The sequence below is a fragment of the Engystomops pustulosus genome, chromosome 4 (genome assembly GCF_040894005.1).
Source record: "Engystomops pustulosus chromosome 4, aEngPut4.maternal, whole genome shotgun sequence".
Lineage (NCBI taxonomy): Eukaryota > Metazoa > Chordata > Amphibia > Anura > Leptodactylidae > Engystomops > Engystomops pustulosus.
The window spans coordinates 80,307,695-80,329,243 of record NC_092414.1 but is presented as its reverse complement, the minus strand read 5'-3'; the positions used below and the strand labels follow the sequence as shown (position 1 = coordinate 80,329,243).

At 43.7% G+C, this 21,549-nt stretch overlaps 1 protein-coding gene across 2 annotated transcripts in view; it reads right to left on the bottom strand.

The window, feature by feature from the left end:
* The window catches only part of PPM1H (protein phosphatase, Mg2+/Mn2+ dependent 1H), a 93,960-nt gene that overhangs the window by 59,492 nt on the left and 12,919 nt on the right, over window positions 1–21,549 (bottom strand). For both annotated transcript variants that reach the window (XM_072146486.1, XM_072146485.1), the window contains exon 2: window positions 535–700. In XM_072146486.1, coding sequence (XP_072002587.1) covers window positions 535–700 — 166 coding nt within the window. The remainder of the gene's footprint in view (window positions 1–534; window positions 701–21,549) is intronic.

Here is a 21,549-nt window from a genome sequence, read left to right as displayed (position 1 = left end):
GCGTCTTGATCTTAACCATTTTTATCGAAAAATTTAAGGTTTTATTGATTTAATAAACCAATCCTTGGAACTTAGTGCGCCGGGTCTTTGTCCAAAAAGATCAAAGGGATAGTCCACCAGGTTTCAAGCAATGGAAACCCTCCGCTGCCATTTTCTTCATCGGTACCACCGCTGAATCTATTCCCTGAAGGCTGCACCCGTTCCACCCGATGTGCGATGATATGTGTTGTGCCATTAGCACAACATAAGAAGGTGAGTGCACACTTTGCTCAGGCACTAAACCATTATTACTGAGGAAACTCTACACATCGAGCGCCCCCGCTCTCTCCTTTCTCCTCCCTCCCTTTTTCAGTTAGCTCCTGCCATCTTTCTAGAGGATGCCTGAAAGGAGCAGCATGACTCTAGGTTCTAGGAATACAACAAAAACCAACCATACTCCTCCCTTCAGCCCCTGCACCACATTCTCTTGTCTTGCCTTGTGCTGGCCCTAAGTAGGGGAAACAGTATAACAACAATGGAAAAGCAATGAAATACCGTGCTTTCCTTCAGCTGTAAGCCTTCTCCATTGGGTAGAGACGATCTCCGCTTGTTTGAAGAGGTCTTATTGGGTGTGGATTGTACTCCAGTTTTCTTCTTTACAATCATAACTTCACAGCTTGCCTGATCTTCATTGTGTGTGCTCTTCCCTGCATTTATAACTCTGTGGAGTAATGAGAGAGAGAAAACAATTTTAATAAACAAAATATGGAATAGTAATAATATAATGTGGATAAGAACTGGGTGTCAAGACATCCCTGAGTAGACAAAAACATCAGCACACACTATATGCACATTGCAGAGTAAAGATATTACACTTCGTGCATAATGCCCTCCTATGACTCCCACACATTATAATGCCCCCTTGATGTCCCCATACAATTTAATAATCACCACAAGAATTCTCTTATAGGATTTCCCACACAGTACACTATCTTCTTATTATAAATTGTTCCAACACAATATAATGCCCTATTAGTAGCCTTTTGACACAATACCCCTCGCACTCCCCTTATGCCAGTAAATAGAAAAAATAATACCGTAATAATACTTATCTATATCCTTTCTGCTGCAGCAAGCCTTCCCGTCAGTAACTTGGGAGCCACAAGCTCCAGTACGTCCTTTCGAACTGATAGCAACAAGAAAATTACGCAAGCACAGATTACGCAGCGCTGCACAGAGTTTGCCAAATCGGTCCCTGTCCCCCTACCAGTATGTTTTGGAGTGTGGGAGGAAACCCATGCAAACACGGAGAGAACATTCATTGCAGGTTTTGACCCTGGGACTTGAACCCAGGTCCCCAGCACTGCAAGGCTGTAATGCTAACCACTACGCCACCATGCTTGGAGAAGGGAGCACATGGCTCCCTGCTTCTCCATTGTAATGAAATATGTTGTCATCTGGATGTTGCAGATGGAGCTGAAGTAGGGATAGGTAACATTGTCCATAAAACGTCTATACCTAATAACAGTGAATCAAAATATGCATGACACCCATCAATCCCGTCACACAAGAAAGGGAACTAGTCATGTGACTTCTGGCTCTCGGTCTCCGTGCTTGCATTATGGAGTATGAAGGATTAGCAAACTGTTACACAATTCCACATAAAACAACATAGTCCTCGTAACAATTATGCAAGAGACTAAATGGAAAATAACAGAAAGTGAAAACAAGGAAAAGCATTGTGAAGAAGCATTCATACGGAAAAGGGAAATGAGAAAATCGCTGTGCCAGAAGGCGGCCTTGGCAGGTGGGGAAAGGTTGCCAAATATCTCTTAATGAGCCACACTTTCGGCTCCACATAGACCATACACTTAGGAGGGAACAGTAAGCAGCAAGTCCGACAATCCCATCACAAGGAACAGATTTTGGAACTTAAACATAACTAAGAAACCTTGTTCAGAAACCAATAAGAAAGTATCAGTCTCCTTAAAAAAACATTGTACATTTCTTAAAGTTTGCTGGTGTTTCATGGCAATGATGGCACCTCAAGACTATTCCCCCACCGCTACATTTAGCCAGCAAGAAGAGAGTTGGTGCAAAACGTACGGAAAATGTAAGAATATGACATCCTCTTTTACATCAATTGCAGATTTTATTTCCTGATTTTGATGAAGAAATGTGCAGGACAGTATTGACTGAAACCTCAAAGGAGCAGAGAATTGTCATTACATTAGAAGGGGAGCAGTCATCATGAAAATGAAATCTAATCTATGTTATAGAACAGAAAATCTGTTATACTCCTGACATTTCTACATCTGCCATTTCTATGCTAGCAGGTGGTGATGGACATCCTTTTATGTCCATCACCAGATACCTAGCTATTGTGGATAGGAATACTCCATTTGGATAGGAATAATCAATTTACACCTAAAAAGAGAAGTAAGTGACAACCTTCTTCCATTTAGTTATAGATCTGCTAAACTCTTCTCTATAAGGTTGGGTTCACATGGTGTTTTTAGTATACGCTCAGGAAAGCCCCCGCTGTAAACGCTGAGCGTACCCATTGACATATACTGGCAAAAGGCAGGATGAAAAGACGTAGCAATGTCTTTCCATCCTGCTCCCGCCTGCTGAGCGACATACTGGGGCTCATTTACTTACCCGGTCCTGACGTGATCCCTGATCCGGACGGTCCAACGAAGATTAAGTCCGGCGCGATTCACCAAGATTGTGCGCCCGAGATCCTGCATGTGTGGCTTCCCCGCTGAGGTCTGCCGGAGTCCACCTTCTTCTTCCTGATGTATGTGAGTGCATGGCTTGCGACACAATTTGAATCCGTGTTGCGACACAATTTGAATCCGCGTTGTCAGAATCCGTCAAATCGTCCGACGGTCCTCCCCCCATTTGTGTCCCGTTAAAGCCGGCGCCGATGCGCCAAAATCCGATTGCGTGCGCAAAACGGAAAAATTCGGGAAACCCGACGGGAATGCGTTCTGTGGTCCCTTAGTAAATGAGCTCCACTATGCTCAGTGGAGGCAGCAGAAACCTATGGGAAGCGGATGCCATGTATTGCCTCTCCCCTCCAGCCTCGCTAACTGGGTACGCTGCCACTGTCCATATAAGCACAGTGACATCACCCCTAACATCGGCAACAGTTGATTCCTCCCCCCAGCATTCATGGATCAGGAGGAGTCACCGGTAGATGTAAGCATACAGTGACATAGGTCTGTGGAACGTATGGAAAAAAAAACAAACCTACATGAAACCTACATACGTCTTTCACTAAATGTTATTAATGACTGGTTCCCTTTAACATGCTTTTTACATTTTGAAACTATATTTGGTAGTACATCTTATACTCAAAATACCAAGTTCACATAGCTGCACATTTCCATTTCTTTGCCTTTGTTGTATCCAGTTTAGCTGAAAATTTATTTTTAGAACACTAAAAGAAAGGTTCATTACAACTTATGGACACTTACTGTACATCATACCTACATTTACATCATGAGTGTCACTAATATGCTCTCCAAGGGCTTCTCTCACCAGTGTGACCCAATTACAAGTGGATTTTTGGTTGAAAGGCTCAGTAACACACTAAGTATACAGTATAAGTCTATAATACTTTGTGCTAACAGGTTGCCATTAATAAGCCACTACCATTATGTTCTCAAGCAGCTGAAGAACATCCAGGTCTTTCATGCTCCAGTGTGGTGTCCTCACCTAGAAACTTTGAAGGGACATGGAAATTGGTTACATAAAGTCACAGAAGGTCTAGCTCTCCCCACCTCAGAACGCCCCCCCCCCTTCACGGTAATCGACACCCTGCATCCAAGGACATCACTTAACGGCTCCCTTAAATTGTGGTGGGTAAAGTCAATCAGGTATAGCTCGATTCCAGTGATGGACTCTCCATCTCCATGGCTTTATGCAACTCATTTACCACTTAGTTTAAAGTTGATTCTCTGGATGATGCCACTACGTTTGGCCACAACACAAAAGAAACACGATCTGGAAGAGGTTAATTTGCTTGACAACAATCTTATAATGGTTTATTAGGTAAATCAGGTTAACTTTAAACATTTCCTAATTGGAAGACATTTTTTATTGAATTGAATAAAATTGAAATTAAAAATTGAAATAATTCAAAACATGCAATAAGCAGACTGTTTCCTGTACGACTCCAATAATGATATTTGAGCAGCTAAATAAACCTCACCAGTACAATTAGGTATTGTTATAGGATTATCTCACCTGAATACGGCTTATTGTTTCCATACAAGCAACAGAGACAATTTTATAGCCATAAAACTAACTGCAGATAAAAAATAAAAAAATAAAGAAAAAAAAGAAAACTGGTGCACCGTAGGATGCGCTGCTATATATATATATTTTTTTTTGGAAGTTCCCTAGTTTAGCATGGGGTTTGGACATGGTTCCCAAACTATCCTAAAGGTGGAACTGTTTGAGACAGTCTATTATACTGGTAACAAAAAAAAACTCCAGCTTCAGCACTGGGAGCTGTGGGGGCAATGGCTATGGGATGTTCACAGTGGCCCCTGCAGTGAATTTGCATATTATTAAACTACAGGCCATACATTGCAATATAAAATATAAGTTATGGATGACAATGCCCAGGGAAATCTATCACTTGATCTACTTTATCTACTTTGGAAAGTAGATTCCATCTGGCTTCCTTTAAAAGTTGATTTTAGAAGGATGGAGGCCATGGATAACAAATATAAGATTACCGCATTCACGGTGCCAGGATCTATGAGTAAGTGCCCCTGCTTCCTTTTGATGGTATATTTTCTTCAACACTAATATGATAGAACTTGTAGAAACTGTATGCAATTGGTTTAGGACAAAGGTGGCAAACCTATGGCACGGGTGCCAGGTGCCATCTCTTTTGGCGCCCAGGTCATTGCCCCAACAATGTTGACCAGACAGGACTTAAGGTATCCTCATGCAGTCCCAGACAGCCCAGGGCATTCTGCGCTCAGTACTATGTAACAACAACACATTCAGGGTTGCCTGAGACCGGAGGAAGAGTGAGGAGGGGAGGATATTACTTGCAGGCTCCTCATTTCTTCCTGGGCAGATGCTTCAATTCCAATCCAAATGTCCTTTCCTTCTTTTAACATATCGGTGTCCTCGGGGGGGTTATATGACTTAAAGGGGTATTCTCGTCTGGGCATTCATATTCAATTTAATAAATCTGCCATATATATATACATTTTTTCAATTAGATGTTATTAAAAAAAAAGTTACCTGTTTGATGATAATTTATCATAAATGTAGTCATGTGGTCCCTCACAATCCTACAGCCGTCCTGAGATAATGATCACAGAATCCAGGAGGTCAGACAGGACTCAATAACACGAGTCTGGCCACCACTGCCAGAGTGTGGGGTGGTCATATCTAAGGAAGCTATTTTGTTGCCAAGGACAAAATGGCTACATTTATGAGAAGTTATCTTCACACAAGAACATTTTTTTTCAATAACATCCAATTGAAGAAATGTTTACATATGAAAAAAGGAATTCAATTAAATGTGAATGCCCAGATGGGAAAACCCCTTTAAAGCTTATGCACTTTATAATAAATGTGTTTTGATTATAGATCCGGCACTGAGTGACCAAAAGGTTTGCCATCACTGATTTAGGACATGCCTTCATGTCTGTGAGCTACCCTGCTGAGATACTTAAAAGCACCACTGCCACTTCCGATGAAATTGTGATGACATACTTGTTTTTTAGTAAATGAATATATTTTGTACATAAAAATGTATGCAGCAGTCCACTGACTACATGATTTCATAAATATAAGAAGAAGTGAACTGCTGCATGTTCCAAAAGAGCAAACAAGATCAAACAAGATTAACAAGATCAAAAACATGACAACCATCATAAAGGCTTTGAAAGGTTCCCCCCCCCCAACCACACACAGCCCTTGGCAAGCCATTATCTCATAAACAAGCAGAAAACTGAACTACTCTACACGTTGTAATACTCTTTCGATCTCGAATGCTAAAATCCATATACAAAACATTACTATTTTTTATAATACCACATAATAGTTTTTAACATTTCCCAACAACTCCCTCGTCCTAATATTAAAGGCCCTCAAGAAAATACTACATTACATATCAAATAATAAATCCAATAATTCTCAACATTTTCCATCTTCAAAAGATTGAGCCTGTACAAAACTGCATATTTCACACAATTAACTAAATATAAAATAAAATGTGGACCAGCAAACCCCACATAGAGGATTAAAATAGCTAAAACTAATTCCTGGAACAGAAAATGTGTTATTAAATTGCACTCGGAGCAAAAGACCTTCACGGTAGAAAGCACATTCACAGCCGTTTAATTTCTTGTGCGGTAGGGTCACTCTGCAAGAGCATGGATCTAACTGAACTGACAGCGACACGGTCCAAAGTGTTCCAGGTCCTTGATTGAGAGGTCTAGCAGGACACAGTTATACAAAGTAATGAATATGACATACACACAAAATAACAGAAGCAACACTAAACCATTGGAGAAAGCAGTATTCATCCCTCCTCCGGGTACAAATGTGTTCAGCCTTTGTGTCCTTAGGACCATTTATTGACTATTTTAAAATATTCAAAATTTGTTCAAAATTTCTGTAAATAAATTGGCTAAATGTCCTAAATCAAAAGTACAGAAATGTAAGACATATAGTGGTATCTGGGTATAAGCACGGTATCGCCAATAATAAAACAAAACTTTTATTTCTTTCTATTGAATATGGGACTAAAGATATACCTGAAGATACCGTACATCAAACAAACATAAATCACATAAAAAGTCTATGTATATAAAGCCACCTGCGCTGAATAGTTACATTGGAACAGTATTACCAAAGAATTACACCCACAGTGTGCTGCCCATATCTACAGTATTTGGGAGTGTAAGTATAGGCGGCACAGGGTGATTGTAGATAATTTTGTGGGACACATTCAGGGTACTGCCCTTGTAAGGGCAGGGGCTAAAACCAGGCTGTGAGGATACAGTTTTTTTGAATAGGGAAAGTCAATAGCTCCTGGATATATACGAACCTCCAGATACTCCTGACCCTAGGGCTGCACTACAAGTCTGTGTTAATACTGTTCCACGGTTACTACTGAGCACAAGTGGCTTTATATACACAGACTTTTTAATGTGAAATTAGGAAGAATTAAATGTTCCGTTTTATAATTGGCAATACCGTGCTTATACTTGAATTATCTATCCTCTGTATATTTTGTGTGCCTTTTCGCATACTATAATGTTTCTTGCTTTATTGATATAGTGGGATCTGCAAGAATATATTGGGGAGAACTAGGACAAGGATGAAATGGCCACAATCTGCAATGTAGCTGCTTTTATTTTCTGAATAACCTTTCAGAAGTGAGATCTCTAATCTAGTTTGAAGAAGGCTCCAGGTCCAAGGAGCCGAAACATAGTGTTTGGACAAGTGTGAATAAACCAGTATGCTTTTTTCACTTTAAAGTCTCGGAGTGCTGCCGTTTTTTGCTGTATATATATATATATATATATATCCATGTCTTCTCTTTCAGGGTGCCCATTCCGCTGGTAAATGGCCGATGGCCGTTTCTCTCCCCCTCAGGTCCAAACAACATCACTGACTTAACTCCTTCCTCATCCATGTCTAGGCACATAACTGCAATAGGTTGGTTTAGGGATGGATGGTACGAAAAGCCACTGAGGAAGGTAACTTAGGTATGAACCTGCTATGCTACTTCCCTACTGGAGTGTGCCTAACATACGTTTTGCAAATTCTAAATCAGATTTTATCATATTGGTTCCCAGCATCTCCCCAAGCTTATCATGATTGCTTTCTCACCCATTTATCAGAGGGAACATAGGGGAATTACAAAACATTTTTCTGCAAAGAAGTTCTAAAATTTGTGAATTTCACCAGAATTCTACTGTGCACTCATTAAATCCTCCGTCTTTGTTTTCCCGAGACACATAGCAAATACTGCTGTTCTCCAGACCTGAATCCCATTGAAAACCTAGAGATCAGTTGAGTCATCGTGTACAGGCTCGTAACTCTGTACCCCAATGCACCCATTATCTGAGGGCCACCTTCAAGAAGAGCGAGATAAAAATATATGATGGAAGTGGAGAATAATGAGTGAACAAGAATGCTTCACATCCTCTATCATACTAAACTCTAACAACAGTGTGGGCGGAAAGTGTATTTGGAAAAAACTGTACATAATACTCAAGTCACCAAAAAAAGAAATCTACTCTAGCTAAATATTAACCGTAAGAAGTGGTTTTTGGAAAATAACAATATGCGGAAAAACCACAGACCGTGTCGAGTTCCTCATTTTTGAAAATAAATTAGTGGGACAATTTGATCATCAGATGCAAACGTCTTATGATAAAGGCAAATTTCCTGGGAGTTTATTGGTCAGTGAAATATTATGTTACAATGTATACTGTTATAAAACAGGATTTAAAGCCATGTGGTGTGTTTTCAGATGTGAAAAAAAACACGAAAAGGGCCTAATGTATGCCTATACAGTGCTGGAGTGCTCCAGTGTATAGGCATACATGGAGGGCATATAGGGAGATGTGAATCAAGCCTTAGATAACCCCTTTAAGGATAACATAAGCTGGTAAAAATAGCTCTAACACCAACAGAGGTCAGTCTTACATTCAATACTGTAGAGCTTTATCAAGAAAGTTAGAAAATGACAGCAAGTTGGTTTCCAAGGGCAATTTTTTATCTTCAATGTCATTGTCGAAACACCACTTTGTACAAATTATGAACAATTTCTTTCACCTTCAAGTTTGAAATAGTCTTGTATAGCTTTTCAGAATCTGTCTTCTTACCCTGCAATCATCTTGACACACAGATGTGTTGTTTATCATGTAATCTCAGTCACATGAATGCTGCCATCATGTCAGGATGGAAAAATGTTTATCAGTGAGTTTAGAATTCCTTGTAAAGAATATGATCCCCGGTTAGAGATGAGTGGACCCAAATCTTTATTTCGGGTCTGAGGTTTGGGTGCATCCCATGTGATCTGTACATATCGATGCCCCTACCTACTAGCCATGGCTGTGATTGGCCATGGCCAGTAGGGGTGATGCCTTTGGCAATCACAGCCATGGCTAGTAGGTTGGGATTGTCAATTTGCTGGATTGGCTGCACAGACAATAATCAGGGAAAATGTCCGGGTCACATGGGACAGACAAGAAATCTGGAACTGAGAGTAACTTTCATCACCTCGCACATGTGGAGATGAACATAACATTCCGTAGGGACTGCTACATGGGTTCATAGGCACTTTGAATTTACTTTCTATCCCCCATGGTTGCTGAGATATCGGTTGCAGTATCTGACCATTCTAATCCTCTCTACTGTCAGAGAGGAGGTGATGGAGGGGGCTCCTCCTGCACCAACTCCCCCTCTCTCTGACAGTGGAAAGAATTATAACTGTCAGATACTGGTACAGATATCACAGCAACCGTGGGGGCTAGAAAGAAAAGTCTGAATCTGTGGAGCAGCCCCTGCAGCATTGTGTGTTAATCACCACATGTGTGAGGTGGTGAAAGGTCTTCTATAAAGTTTAGGTCTCCTCATCTCTATCCACAATACAGCTTCACTAATTCCTAGGTTATCTTCACATAAAACAGCAGAATTATAGTGAATGTGATCTGGAAAAAAATTTTAGACAGTGCACTTTTTTTGTATGGAAATGACAGTGTGATCAATAAAACTGATAATCATGTCACTTTTCTTCTGTGGCTTTGCGTTTTCTGGGTGCATTTTTTTACATGGAAGTCTGAGCTTGAAAAAATCTACATTGTTTTGTGGACACCCCTCTGATGAGGACACGACTCTGGGCCATGAAATAGACATGATCTAGAAGGTGCTCAGCTGCTTAACAACATACTGGTGATGGTTTATTTAACAATCATTGACCACCACTCAGAGAAGCTTCTTTAGAATCACACAATGGGCCCCATGTATCAAAACTAGTGCAGTCTGTACTACGTGCAATTTGCCCGTGGAGTGTGCACCATTTTTTTTGGGTGCACTTTGCTCGTGCAGCAGAATTCTGGTGCAGACACAATTGTAGTGCACATCGGACAGAATTGTGGTATACGGTCTGACTTAGCACTCGCATGCCCTTTTAGGTGCACATTTTTCTACATGTGCAAGCAGTTTGCACTGAAAATAAAGTGCAAATGCTTTAACCCCTCCCCGTCGCAGTCCTTTTTTGTTTTTGCGTTTTCATTTTTTACAGCTTCAAAAAAATGTCTTTGGGTCGGTACGATTACGGGGATACCAAATTTGTATAGGTTTTATAATGTTTTCACACATTTACAAAAATTCAGACCTGTGCAAAATTTTTTTTTAGACTTCGCCATCTTCTGGCGCTGATACTTTGGTGTACGGAGCTGTGGGTGGTGTCATTTTTTGTGACTTTAGATGATGTTTTCAATGCTACCATTTTTAGGACTGTATGGCAGTATGTTCCTCCTCATTCATTACAATGTGCTGATCACACATTGTAATGAAAGGGTTAAGACGAAACAGCCTTGGGTCTTCGGAAGACCCAAGGCTGTCATATCGGTATCGCCGCTCGCCACAGACATCACGGGGAGCGATGACCCTCGCCAAGATGGCGGTACCCATGTGCTGACATTTAAGCCGGCACTCGGCAGCAATCATCGGCTGTTAGCACCAACTGGGGGTGTTACCAGTAAGCCTTTGCTACCAATGTGGCTCACAAAGGACTAAGTCTATGTGCACATTTTCTATGCGATTTGGTGCAAAAAACTCATGTCTTTTCTTATGTGTCCTTTTTTTTACATTGAAGTCTATGGGAGAGAGAAAATCTGCATCAAATTGCGGTTATCATGTGGAATTCCCTCACCTAAAGGGATGGAGAAAAATAAGAGGAAACAAAAACGCATGCAGAAAATCTACATAAAAAAGCAACAGTAAATAGACAAATCCTCATGAAAAATGCACTTAAAAACTGTGCTTCTAAAATCAACATTAATCTATTGACCCAGAAGGGCTCTGTAGGGTGTTACCAGATCCCCTCTGTGCTAAAGCTTCACAGGCTGTTACATGGTGCAGGAGCACTTCAGACTCTGTTTGGGGATATTTTTTCTGCTGCAGTAAGATTACATCAGGCGGAGGGAGGGGTAATGTGCTCCTCGATAACAGCCTGTGAATCTGTAGCACAGAGGGGCTCTGGTAATTTCACATCTCATTAGCACAATTATAAAAATGTAATTTTACAAGGAATGAGGCCATGGATAACCAATATAAACCGATTACCACAGTCACTGTGCCTCAATCTATGAGTAAGTGTCTCTGGCTTATCATGCTTGATTTTGATGGTAGATTTCTTATAAAAGATACAGTAAAACTAAAATGGAACACCTCCTCTGTTGATTACTAATTTTTTTGATTGATAAATAAGGCAGCCTGCAGCTAAAGTTTTAGAAAACAAGAATATAATGCTGTTAGTACAAGACTTGCTGCTGAGCAGCGGCTAAAGATCATTGATGCTCGGAGAGATAAGTTTAGCTCTCTAATCAGCTGTGATCAGATCATCAGATGGGGCTTGGGGGGATTTGGAGGGATATTCTTCCACAGCACGAGCTTCAGTAAGACAACAACTCCTCCAGCTCTTATGTCATCTGCTCTACAGTAAAGTGAGCAGCAGAGAACAACTCAAAGGGTCTAAAAAATGTTGTGTTTTATGGAATTACCATATACACTCGAGTATAAGCCTAGTTTTTCAGCAGAAAAAATGTGCTGAAAACCCAAACTTGGCTTATACTTGAGTAAAAAAAAATATAGGTTTTACCAGGTTTTTGTGGGTTAAATTAGGGGCCTCGGCTTATACTTGGGTCGGCTTATACTCGAGTATATACGGTACCAAAGTGAGCAACGGGAAGGTTTTTTTTTCTACATAACGTAACTGAAATTTATAATAATCATTTCATGGATTGATACCCAGTGTTGCGGCCATTTTAGTCTAATACTAATTATATTTATTCCCAGTAAAACTAAGCTTTACATGTGGCGATTTTGCAGGAATGGATCTAATCCACATACATTTTAATTATTCTTTAAAAAAAAAAATGTAAAAGGAAATGTGTCACCACAAAAAAAACTGTATTAAATATTGAATAGGAAATACTGTATTAAAATATAATCATTTATTTCCATCTGTTTGCCACCAGAACCAGCTTCACCAGTGTACTGCATCAATAGACACAGAACACAGTCCATAGGAGAGAAGGAACGGGTGACAACTCCAACTCTAAAGCTACATTCACACGATGTATGCCCGCCGTGCCGTAGTATGGCGGGCATACATTGGCGCTGCGGAGAGGAGGAGGGGGAGAGCGCTGCTCACCCCCGCCCCTCTCCATAGGGAAGATACAGTGCACGGCGCCGTATCACGGGAAAAGATAGGACATGTCCTATCTTTTCCCGGGCTACGGAGCGGTACGGTGCCGCACGTGTGCTGCACCGTACCACTCCCATACAGGGCCGTGAGCTCATAGAAGTGTATGGGGGACGTATATCGGCCGTACATACGTCGGGCGTATATATACGTCCCCCATACATGTGTGTGAATGTAGCCTTACTCTAAGGATACATTTACACAAACATTTGGGGGACGTATGTATGGCCGTAAGCTGGCGCCATACCACAGGAGATTTGGCCGTGACGTCGGCGGAAGTAAAGAGAGGAGACAACATGGGGTCACTTTGGGTCACGTGGGGTTACCTTTTGAAAAGGTAAGTATATTAGAAAGTTTGTTAGATTGCAAATAGATGTAGAGTAGCCAGGGAAAGTTTATTCCTGGACAACCTCTTTAAAGAGGGGTCATTATATGCTTCCGAGTTGCATTATGGGGTATTATACGGGTCCATAGGGGGCTGGCCACAGAAAGGTGGTATTATACTATGTTTGTGTGGTTTAGAAAAAAACTGCCTTTTTGTCCCTCTTTCTCTAGCACAAAAGTTGGGAGGTATGCCCATTAATACCAATCAAGTGTCCGTTTAGTCCTAAAATTCTAGTAACATGAACAGATGAACTGCACAATACTGACCCAAAAATGATTTACAATACAGAGCACCTTTAAACCTTTGTTGGCACTAATGTGAAGAATTATTTGCTTAGACTCCTTGTCAGACGATCTTAAATTGATTTTGAGATTGTGGCATTTCAATGACTTTCAACTGGTTGGCACCAACAAATGAAAAAGCAGAGTACAAAATCTCCAGACTTAAAAGCACATGCAGGTGCATTTTCTAAACACTGCACTGCCAGATAGTCATTAACACTTAATTATGCAATCCGTTAGCATGGAAAATGGCTTTAATGTGAACACTAATGGACAACGCGCTACATTTCGCATGTACTTCTGGCAATAGCTACAGCTGTTTACCCACTGGTGAATCATAAAAAAAACAGAAAGAAAAAATGAAGAACCCCTTTCTTAATTCAAGAGAAGCTTATAAACAGAAATACGTCAAAAACTATTCAACTGCTGATGTGCTAATAATAATCTAAAATTATTTGTTAATAATCAGTTAAAAGATATGTACATGTGTCACCCTAAATCTAGTGACAGCTGAAGCGCTATATGGAGTGCTAAATATCTGGCATCCAAAGCGGAGAGGTCTCATTGACCATGTGCATTACCTACATAGTTTGGGTTCAGACAGACATTCTCCCTAAGCCTCTCTTTCCTATTTGTGAAAATCTTGTGCTTAGAGGTTGCATTAACACCTGTAGAAGCATCAGACGCTTGTACAGACAGTTTTACTCCTCAGAAAACTCTCAGGCAGATATATCCACCTAGCTGCAGCCGATTGCTGTTGCTTATGGCCTGAATAGAGGGTCATGTGACAAGAGCTGTGTCATTCACTACAGACTTCTATTGCTCTGGTCGCATTACCTTGCACAGCTGCTGCAAGCTTCCTGCATGTCCCATGGCACTGTACGCACATACACACAAAGCCATATTCAGGATCAGGCTGTGAAACTTACAGCACAATCCTATATTGCAAGTATACAGCTTACAGTGATACTTTTGAAGAAGAGGAGAAAAGAGCTGCTCTGAGCGTGTAAAGGAGAGTACTTTTTTTTGGGCAGACTATAGCTGACACTATGGCCAGGCCTGTAAACCGCTCTGGCCATAGTGTGGTCTTTAGGGGAGGGGGGCAGCGGCATCAGCTTTAGTCTGGCCTGGGGAGGCGGTGGCACAGTCTGGTCAGTAGGTTGAAGTTTATGAAGAGACAAAAAAAAAAAAAAAAAGGTTTTGCAACTCTTTTTTAAAACATATTGCAAGATTACTAGAATTGGCTCAATTTTCTATTTAAACCTCTCACCACATTTTTACAGCTAGTGGCAGGTTCCCATAGAGCTCTAGTAACTAACCGTTTACCACAGATCCCCATAAATCATGTTAATAATTGTACCTGGTATTGAGGGATATCTATAGCGATTTGAGGGAGGACAGGGCCTCCTCGGGCTGACAACAGCTCTGGTCCTTTAGCCCCCTGACATTAGCAAACTGTACACCATGCATATATCTGATCTAAATTTAATATAATTATTGTGGCGTTAAATCCTTGCTAGAACAATCCTGTTTTTCAATATCAACAGGTTAATATGTTGGCACATGAAAGCCCTATTAAGTTTATCATAGGTTGGGTTTAAAAGTGATGAAAAAAGATTATACAGCCATTCTGAATTATTAAAGTAGTTACACCAAAACATCCGCTGTATAGGGAAATCTGGTGACATGTCCTCTTTAAGATCCCAGAGGGAAATAAATGTTAGGACTGACATATAACTATTGTGCTGTCATTGTGAACTGTTTACAGAGCGTGAATCATTGTGTTCAGCGCTGAGTCACACAGACTGGGCCCAAGACATTTCTGATAGAGAAGCGAGTTATCTGCAGTCTCCAAGTCTCAAAATAGCAAATGCTCTTTTTGCAATGCCCTATATTTTGTTTCCATATTAAATGCAAAGCCCTCAGGTATTATAAAGCAAGAACCATTTAAAAACAGATACGCTTTGAAAGTGTGTATTTAAAAGTAGCAAGTAATATCAAAGAAATTGTAACTTTTTCAAAATCATAACCTTCAATACAAGCCCCTAGCCATACAGACGCACATTATCCGGAATCACTCGCTGAAAGGTAGAAAGCAAGCAAAGGCTTTTGATATGCAAGTATCTGTAATGGAAGTTCTCCTGTAGCCCACATAAGAAAGCAGCTAAAGAATTTGCAAACAGTTTGTATTTCCAAGCTCAATGTAGATAAAAGTCATAAAGAAAACAAAGACTGTGACAAGGAGATCTACCATCAAAATTCATCATGATAAACCAGGGACACTTACTCATTGATCCAGGCACCGTGACTGTGGTAATCTTCTTTATTTGTTATCCATGGTCTCCTTCCTTCCAAAATAGACTTTTACCATTATGTTAATGAGCCTGAGGGGCTCATGTGGGTGTTTCCAGAGCCCCTCAGCGCTGCATATTCACAAGCTGTTACAAAGAGCAGATAATGTCTCCCTTCCCCCTACTCTCTCTATCCTTCTTTTGCCTGTGTAATCTAGTAGCAGCAGGAAATGCTGGGGGAGGGGAGACCTGCTTTGCTCAGTGTAATAACTATTGAAAAGACATCACTGTGGGGCTCTGGAAGAAGAGGGAATATGTAATAACTGGTAGAAATCATAAGTAAACCAGTTCCATGAAGTCTATAGCCTGTGCTGTGTGAGCACTAAGGGTTAATTGCTTATCTACACGGTGCACAAAGTGCCAACTTTAAGGTGGGGGAAGGGCATGAGGTGCAGAGAGCAAGACAGAAAAAGTTCTGTAGAGTCACAGACTGGGATGGAGAGACTGATTGGAAACAGGGGAGATCTTGTAACTCACTATTCTGTGTAGGAGACATCTGTATCCACAGTTCTGCAGCTCTGCTACATACAACAGAGAGAGCTCTGTCACATGACCTTTTCCTCTACAGGTAGTCCCCGGGTTACGTACAAGATAGGGTCCATAGGTTTGTTCTTAAGTTGAATTTGTATGTAAGTCGAAACTGTATATTTTATAATTGTAGATCCAGACAAAAATTTTTTTGGCAAAGTGACAATTGTAGTTTCAAAAGTTTTTGGTCTAACTGAACCAAGCATTATCAATAAAGCTTCATTACAGACACCTTACAGCTGATCATTGCAGTCTGAGACTATACTAAAGCTTTCAGAGAGCTTCACCAGAGGTCACAGTGGGCAGAGGGGTCAGTCTTTAAGTATGGGTCGACTGTAAGTCGGGTGTCCTTAAGTAGGACCGCCTGTATTTGCAGCACTAAGGTAATCTGAGGGGGATAGCAAAGAAACTGCTGGATGTAGGTAACAAAAGATAATAAGCAAAGTTGTTTTGCATCCCAAGAGTTATTGATTTTTGGATCAAATCAATGCTATATTAAAGGGGTATTCTCGTCTGGGAATTCACATGCAGTTTTATTAATCTGCCATTTATAAACACTTCTTCAATTAGATGTTATTAAAAAAAATGTACCTGTGTGAAGATAATTTCTCATAAATGTCCCTTAAAAACAGGACTGACTCCTTGGATACGGCCACCTCTGCAGGAGGGATTGCACAAAGAAACAAATTTTTGTATATGAACTGTCCAGGAGTTACTGCAGGTCCCACAGCTGTCCTGAGGTAATGATCCCTGATTCCAGGTGATCAGGCAGAGCTCAATAGAGCATGTTTGGCCACTGCTGCCAAAGTGCGAGGCGGTCGTATCTAAGAAAGCTATCTCGTTTCTAAGGGACAACATTTATGAGAAATTATCTTCACAAAGGAAATTTTTTTTTAATAACATCCAATTGGAGAAATGTTTATATATGGCAAATGAATTAAATTAAATGTCCAGATGGGAATATCCCTTTAAATGCTATTCTGTGCAGTACCTTAAAGGGGTTATCCGGGTTTTAAAAATTACTTAGGGCCGGGGCGGGCTATTTAAAAATAACAAACCTGTGCTTACCTCCTCCGGCGCTGCTGATGTTGCACGCCACGGTCCCTTCGATCCATGCCCCTGTTTGATTACAGGGGCACAGAAGCCGCGCACAGGGATCTTCAAGTCCGCTCTGTGGCCGGCTCCTCCCATCTGTCCCCATCTCTCACCATTGTAAGTGCTGGGAGATGGTGTTGGATGGGAGCTTCCAGCCGACCGGAAGCTCCCTGTCCGCCCCTGTAATGAAACCAGCGCACAGATGAGATGGACCGCCAGCGCATGATAAATGTCCCCCTATCACTCTCTATTTTTTATTTTTTTTTTTTATTTTATATTTTTCTACTCTACTGATTATATGGGTCATGTACTCTCTTACTGATATTTAGTTTGATTCTTCTACTTTTTTATATTTATAAAATGTATTTAACTTTTATATAAACCATTGTGGAGCCATTTTACCTGATGAAAAGGTATGGCCTTGAAACTCTTAAATAAAAATAAAAAAAAAAGTGTTATATACAAGATGAGACCTCATCAATTTTTTTTTATGTGGATATAACACAGAGGATATCTCCATCAGATCCATAAAGATGAATGGAGCACAACGGTATGTGCATCCCTCTGCTCCATTAATCTTGGGAAGCAACGAGGGGTCCCACAGAGGTACCTGGGACCCCATTGGACTCCTTGTTCTCGTGATTTGTGGGGGCCTCATCACTGGGAACCCCAGCAATCAGAAAGTTAAGCCTTATCCTGTGGATAGGACCTAACTTGTTTTCCGGGAAAACCCCTTTAATGGCCTATCCTGCGGATACAACATTGAGAGTGTTGAAGCTGGAAAATTCCAGCCTTACATCTGCATATACAAGATTTTTTCTACTAGTCATTAAAGAATAAAACTCAACAAATTAGTTTTACATTATACACATGTAACCAGAGGTCGCATTAACGCCTCACCACGCGTCATAGACGCGTGGTGAGGCGCCATTACCCCCCAAAATAATTGCCATGCGTAAAGATACGCTTGCCAATTATTCCGTGTAGCGCGCAGGCTGAGCGGCCCAGCGCACGCTGCAAAGGAGGGGAATGTCAGTAGCGTGATAGCAGCGTGCGCCGGGCCGCTCAGCAGGATGCGGAGATGTGTGGGATTTGTGAGCGCCGACCCCGGGGGAGACGGGAGACATGTGGGCCGCGATGCTGCTGCTCCAGCTCTCAATGCCCGCAGCAGCGGCCAGCGGTCATGTGATCCCGGCGGGACCTGAGAGAAGTGCCAGGTGAGTGTGAGCCGCGGCCGGGGGTACACTGCACTCTGTGTTTGCGCTGGGTGAGTGTGTGCTGCGTGTGTCTGCCATGTGCTGTGAGTGAGTGAATGCTGTGCACTGTGAGTGTGTGAATGCTGTGCACTGTGAGTGTGTGAATGCTGTGCACTGTGAGTGTGTGCTGTGCTGTGCACTGTGAGTGTGTGCTGTGCTGTGCACTGTGAGTGTGTGCTGTGCTGTGCACTGTGAGTGTGTGCTGTGCTGTGCACTGTGAGTGTGTGCTGTGCTGTGCACTGTGAGTGTGTGAATGCTGTGCACTGTGAGTGTGTGAGTGCTGTGCACTGTGAGTGTGTGAGTGCTGTGCACTGTGAGTGTGTGAATGCTGTGCACTGTGAGTGTGTGAATGCTGTGCACTGTGAGTGTGTGAATGCTGTGCACTGTGAGTGTGTGCTGTGCTGTGCACTGTGAGTGTGTGCTGTGCTGTGCACTGTGAGTGTGTGCTGTGCTGTGCACTGTGAGTGTGTGCTGTGCTGGGGAGTGTGTGAATGCTGTGCACTGTTAGTGTGTGCTGTGTTGGGGAGTGAGTGCTGTGCGAGGGAGGGAGTGAGTGCGAGTGTGTGCTGTGCTGGGGAGTGAGTGCTGTGCGAGGGAGGGAGTGAGTGCGAGTGTGTGCTGTGCTGGGGAGTGAGTGCTGTGCGAGGGAGGGAGTGAGTGCGAGTGTGTGCTGTGTTGGGGAGTGAGTGCTGTGCGAGGGAGGGAGTGAATGCGAGTGTGTGCTGTGCTGGGGAGTGAGTGCTGTGCGAGGGAGTGAGTGCGAGTGTGTGCTGTGCTGGGGAGTGAGTGCTGTGCGAGGGAGGGAGTGAGTGCGAGTGTGTGCTGTGCTGGGGAGTGAGTGCTGTGCGAGGGAGGGAGTGAGTGCGAGTGTGTGCTTTGCTGGGGAGTGAGTGCTGTGCGAGGGAGGGAGTGAGTGCGAGTGTGTGCTGTGCGAGGGAGAGAGTGAGTGCGAGTGTGTGCTGTGCGAGGGAGAGAGTGAGTGCGAGTGTGTGCTGTGCGAGGGAGAGAGTGAGTGCGAGTGTGTGCTGTGCGAGGGAGAGAGTGAGTGCGAGTGTGTGCTGTGCGAGTGTGTGCTGTGCGAGGGAGAGAGTGAGTGCGAGTGTGTGCTGTGCAAGTGTGTGCTGTGCGAGGGAGGGAGTGAGTGCGAGTGTGTGCTGTGCGAGGGAGGGAGTGAGTGCGAGTGTGTGCTGTGCGAGGGAGGGAGTGCGAGTGTGTGCTGTGCGAGGGAGGGAGTGAGTGCGAGTGTGTGCTGTGCTGGGGAGTGAGTGCTGTGCGAGGGAGTGAGTGCGAGTGTGTGCTGTGCTGGGGAGTGAGTGCTGTGCGAGGGAGGGAGTGAGTGCGAGTGTGTGCTGTGCTGGGGAGTGAGTGCTGTGCGAGGGGGGGAGTGAGTGCTGTGCGAGGGAGGGAGTGAGTGCGAGTGTGTGCTGTGCTGGGGAGTGAGTGCTGTGCGAGGGAGGGAGTGAGTGCGTGTGTGTGCTGTGCGAGGGAGGGAGTGAGTGCGAGTGTGTGCTGTGCTGGGGAGTGAGTGCTGTGCGAGGGAGGGAGTGAGTGCGAGTGTGTGCTGTGCTGGGGAGTGAGTGCTGTGCGAGGGAGGGAGTGAGTGCGAGTGTGTGCTTTGCTGGGGAGTGAGTGCTGTGCGAGGGAGGGAGTGAGTGCGAGTGTGTGCTGTGCGAGGGAGAGAGTGAGTGCGAGTGTGTGCTGTGCGAGGGAGGGAGTGAGTGCGAGTGTGTGCTGTGCGAGGGAGGGAGGGAGTGAGTGCGAGTGTGTGCTGTGCGAGTGTGTGCTGTGCGAGGGAGGGAGTGAGTGCGAGTGTGTGCTGTGCGAGGGAGGGAGTGAGTGCGAGTGTGTGCTGTGCGAGGGAGGGAGTGAGTGCGAGTGTGTGCTGTGCGAGGGAGGGAGTGAGTGCGAGTGTGTGCTGTGCGAGTGTGTGCTGTGCGAGGGAGGGAGTGAGTGCGAGTGTGTGCTGTGCGAGTGTGTGCTGTGCGAGGGAGGGAGTGAGTGAGTGCGAGTGTGTGCTGTGCGAGGGAGGGAGCGAGTGAGTGGGCGCTGTGCGAGAGAGGGAGCGAGTGAGTGGGCGCTGTGCGAGAGAGGGAGCGAGTGAGTGGGCGCTGTGCGAGAGAGGGAGCGAGTGAGTGGGCGCTGTGCGAGAGAGGGAGCGAGTGAGTGGGCGCTGTGCGAGAGAGGGAGTGAGTTTGGTGGGCGCTGTGCGAGAGAGGGAGTGAGTGAGTGGGCGCTGTGCGAGAGAGGGAGCGAGTGAGTGGGCGCTGTGCGAGAGAGGGAGCGAGTGAGTGGGCGCTGTGCGAGAGAGGGAGCGAGTGAGTGGGTACTGTGCGAGGTAAGGAGCCAGTGAGTGGGCGCTGTGCGAGGGAAGGAGCCAGTGAGTGGGCGCTGTGCGAGGGAAGGAGCCAGTGAGTGGGCGCTGTGCGAGGGAAGGAGCCAGTGAGTGGGCGCTGTGCGAGGGAAGGAGCCAGTGAGTGGGCGCTGTGCGAGGGAAGGAGCCAGTGAGTGGGCGCTGTGCGAGGGAGGGAGCCAGTGAGTGGGCGCTGTGCGAGGGAGGGAGCCAGTGAGTGGGCGCTGTGCGAGGGAGGGAGCGAGTGAGTGGGCGCTGTGCGAGGGAGGGAGCCAGTGAGTGGGCGCTGTGCGAGGGAGGGAGCGAGTGAGTGGGCGCTGTGCGAGGGAGGGAGCGAGTCAGTGGGCGCTGTGCGAGGGAGGGAGCGAGTGTGCGCGGTGAGCAGACAGATGATTTTTTTTTTTTTTTATAAATAGCGTCTATATACGGCTATTATATATTATTTAGTTATATGTATTACCGAAATTTTCATACTCCTCCTCGACTAAAAATACTCCTCAAAAATAGTAAGAGGAGTATTTTTACCCTTTGGGAAAAATGTTAGTGCGACCTCTGCATGTAACATTTCACAGGTCTTCAGCAATTTCATGAAATATTACTTTACCAATATCTGCACCAAAGAGCATTACATAAAATGAGCAGCAGAGCCAAAAATAACCTTCTCATGAAGACTTTATTTGTTTCCTTTATGAGACCTGAATGCATTTTCTTGTCATTTATCTAGCAATAAAACCGGCCTAACATACAGTACTTCTAATATAGGTCTAGCACAAACCACACGGATGGGATGAAAACCACAGGGTTCAAAAGATTCAGAGGCTTCCTGATTCATTCCAAGCT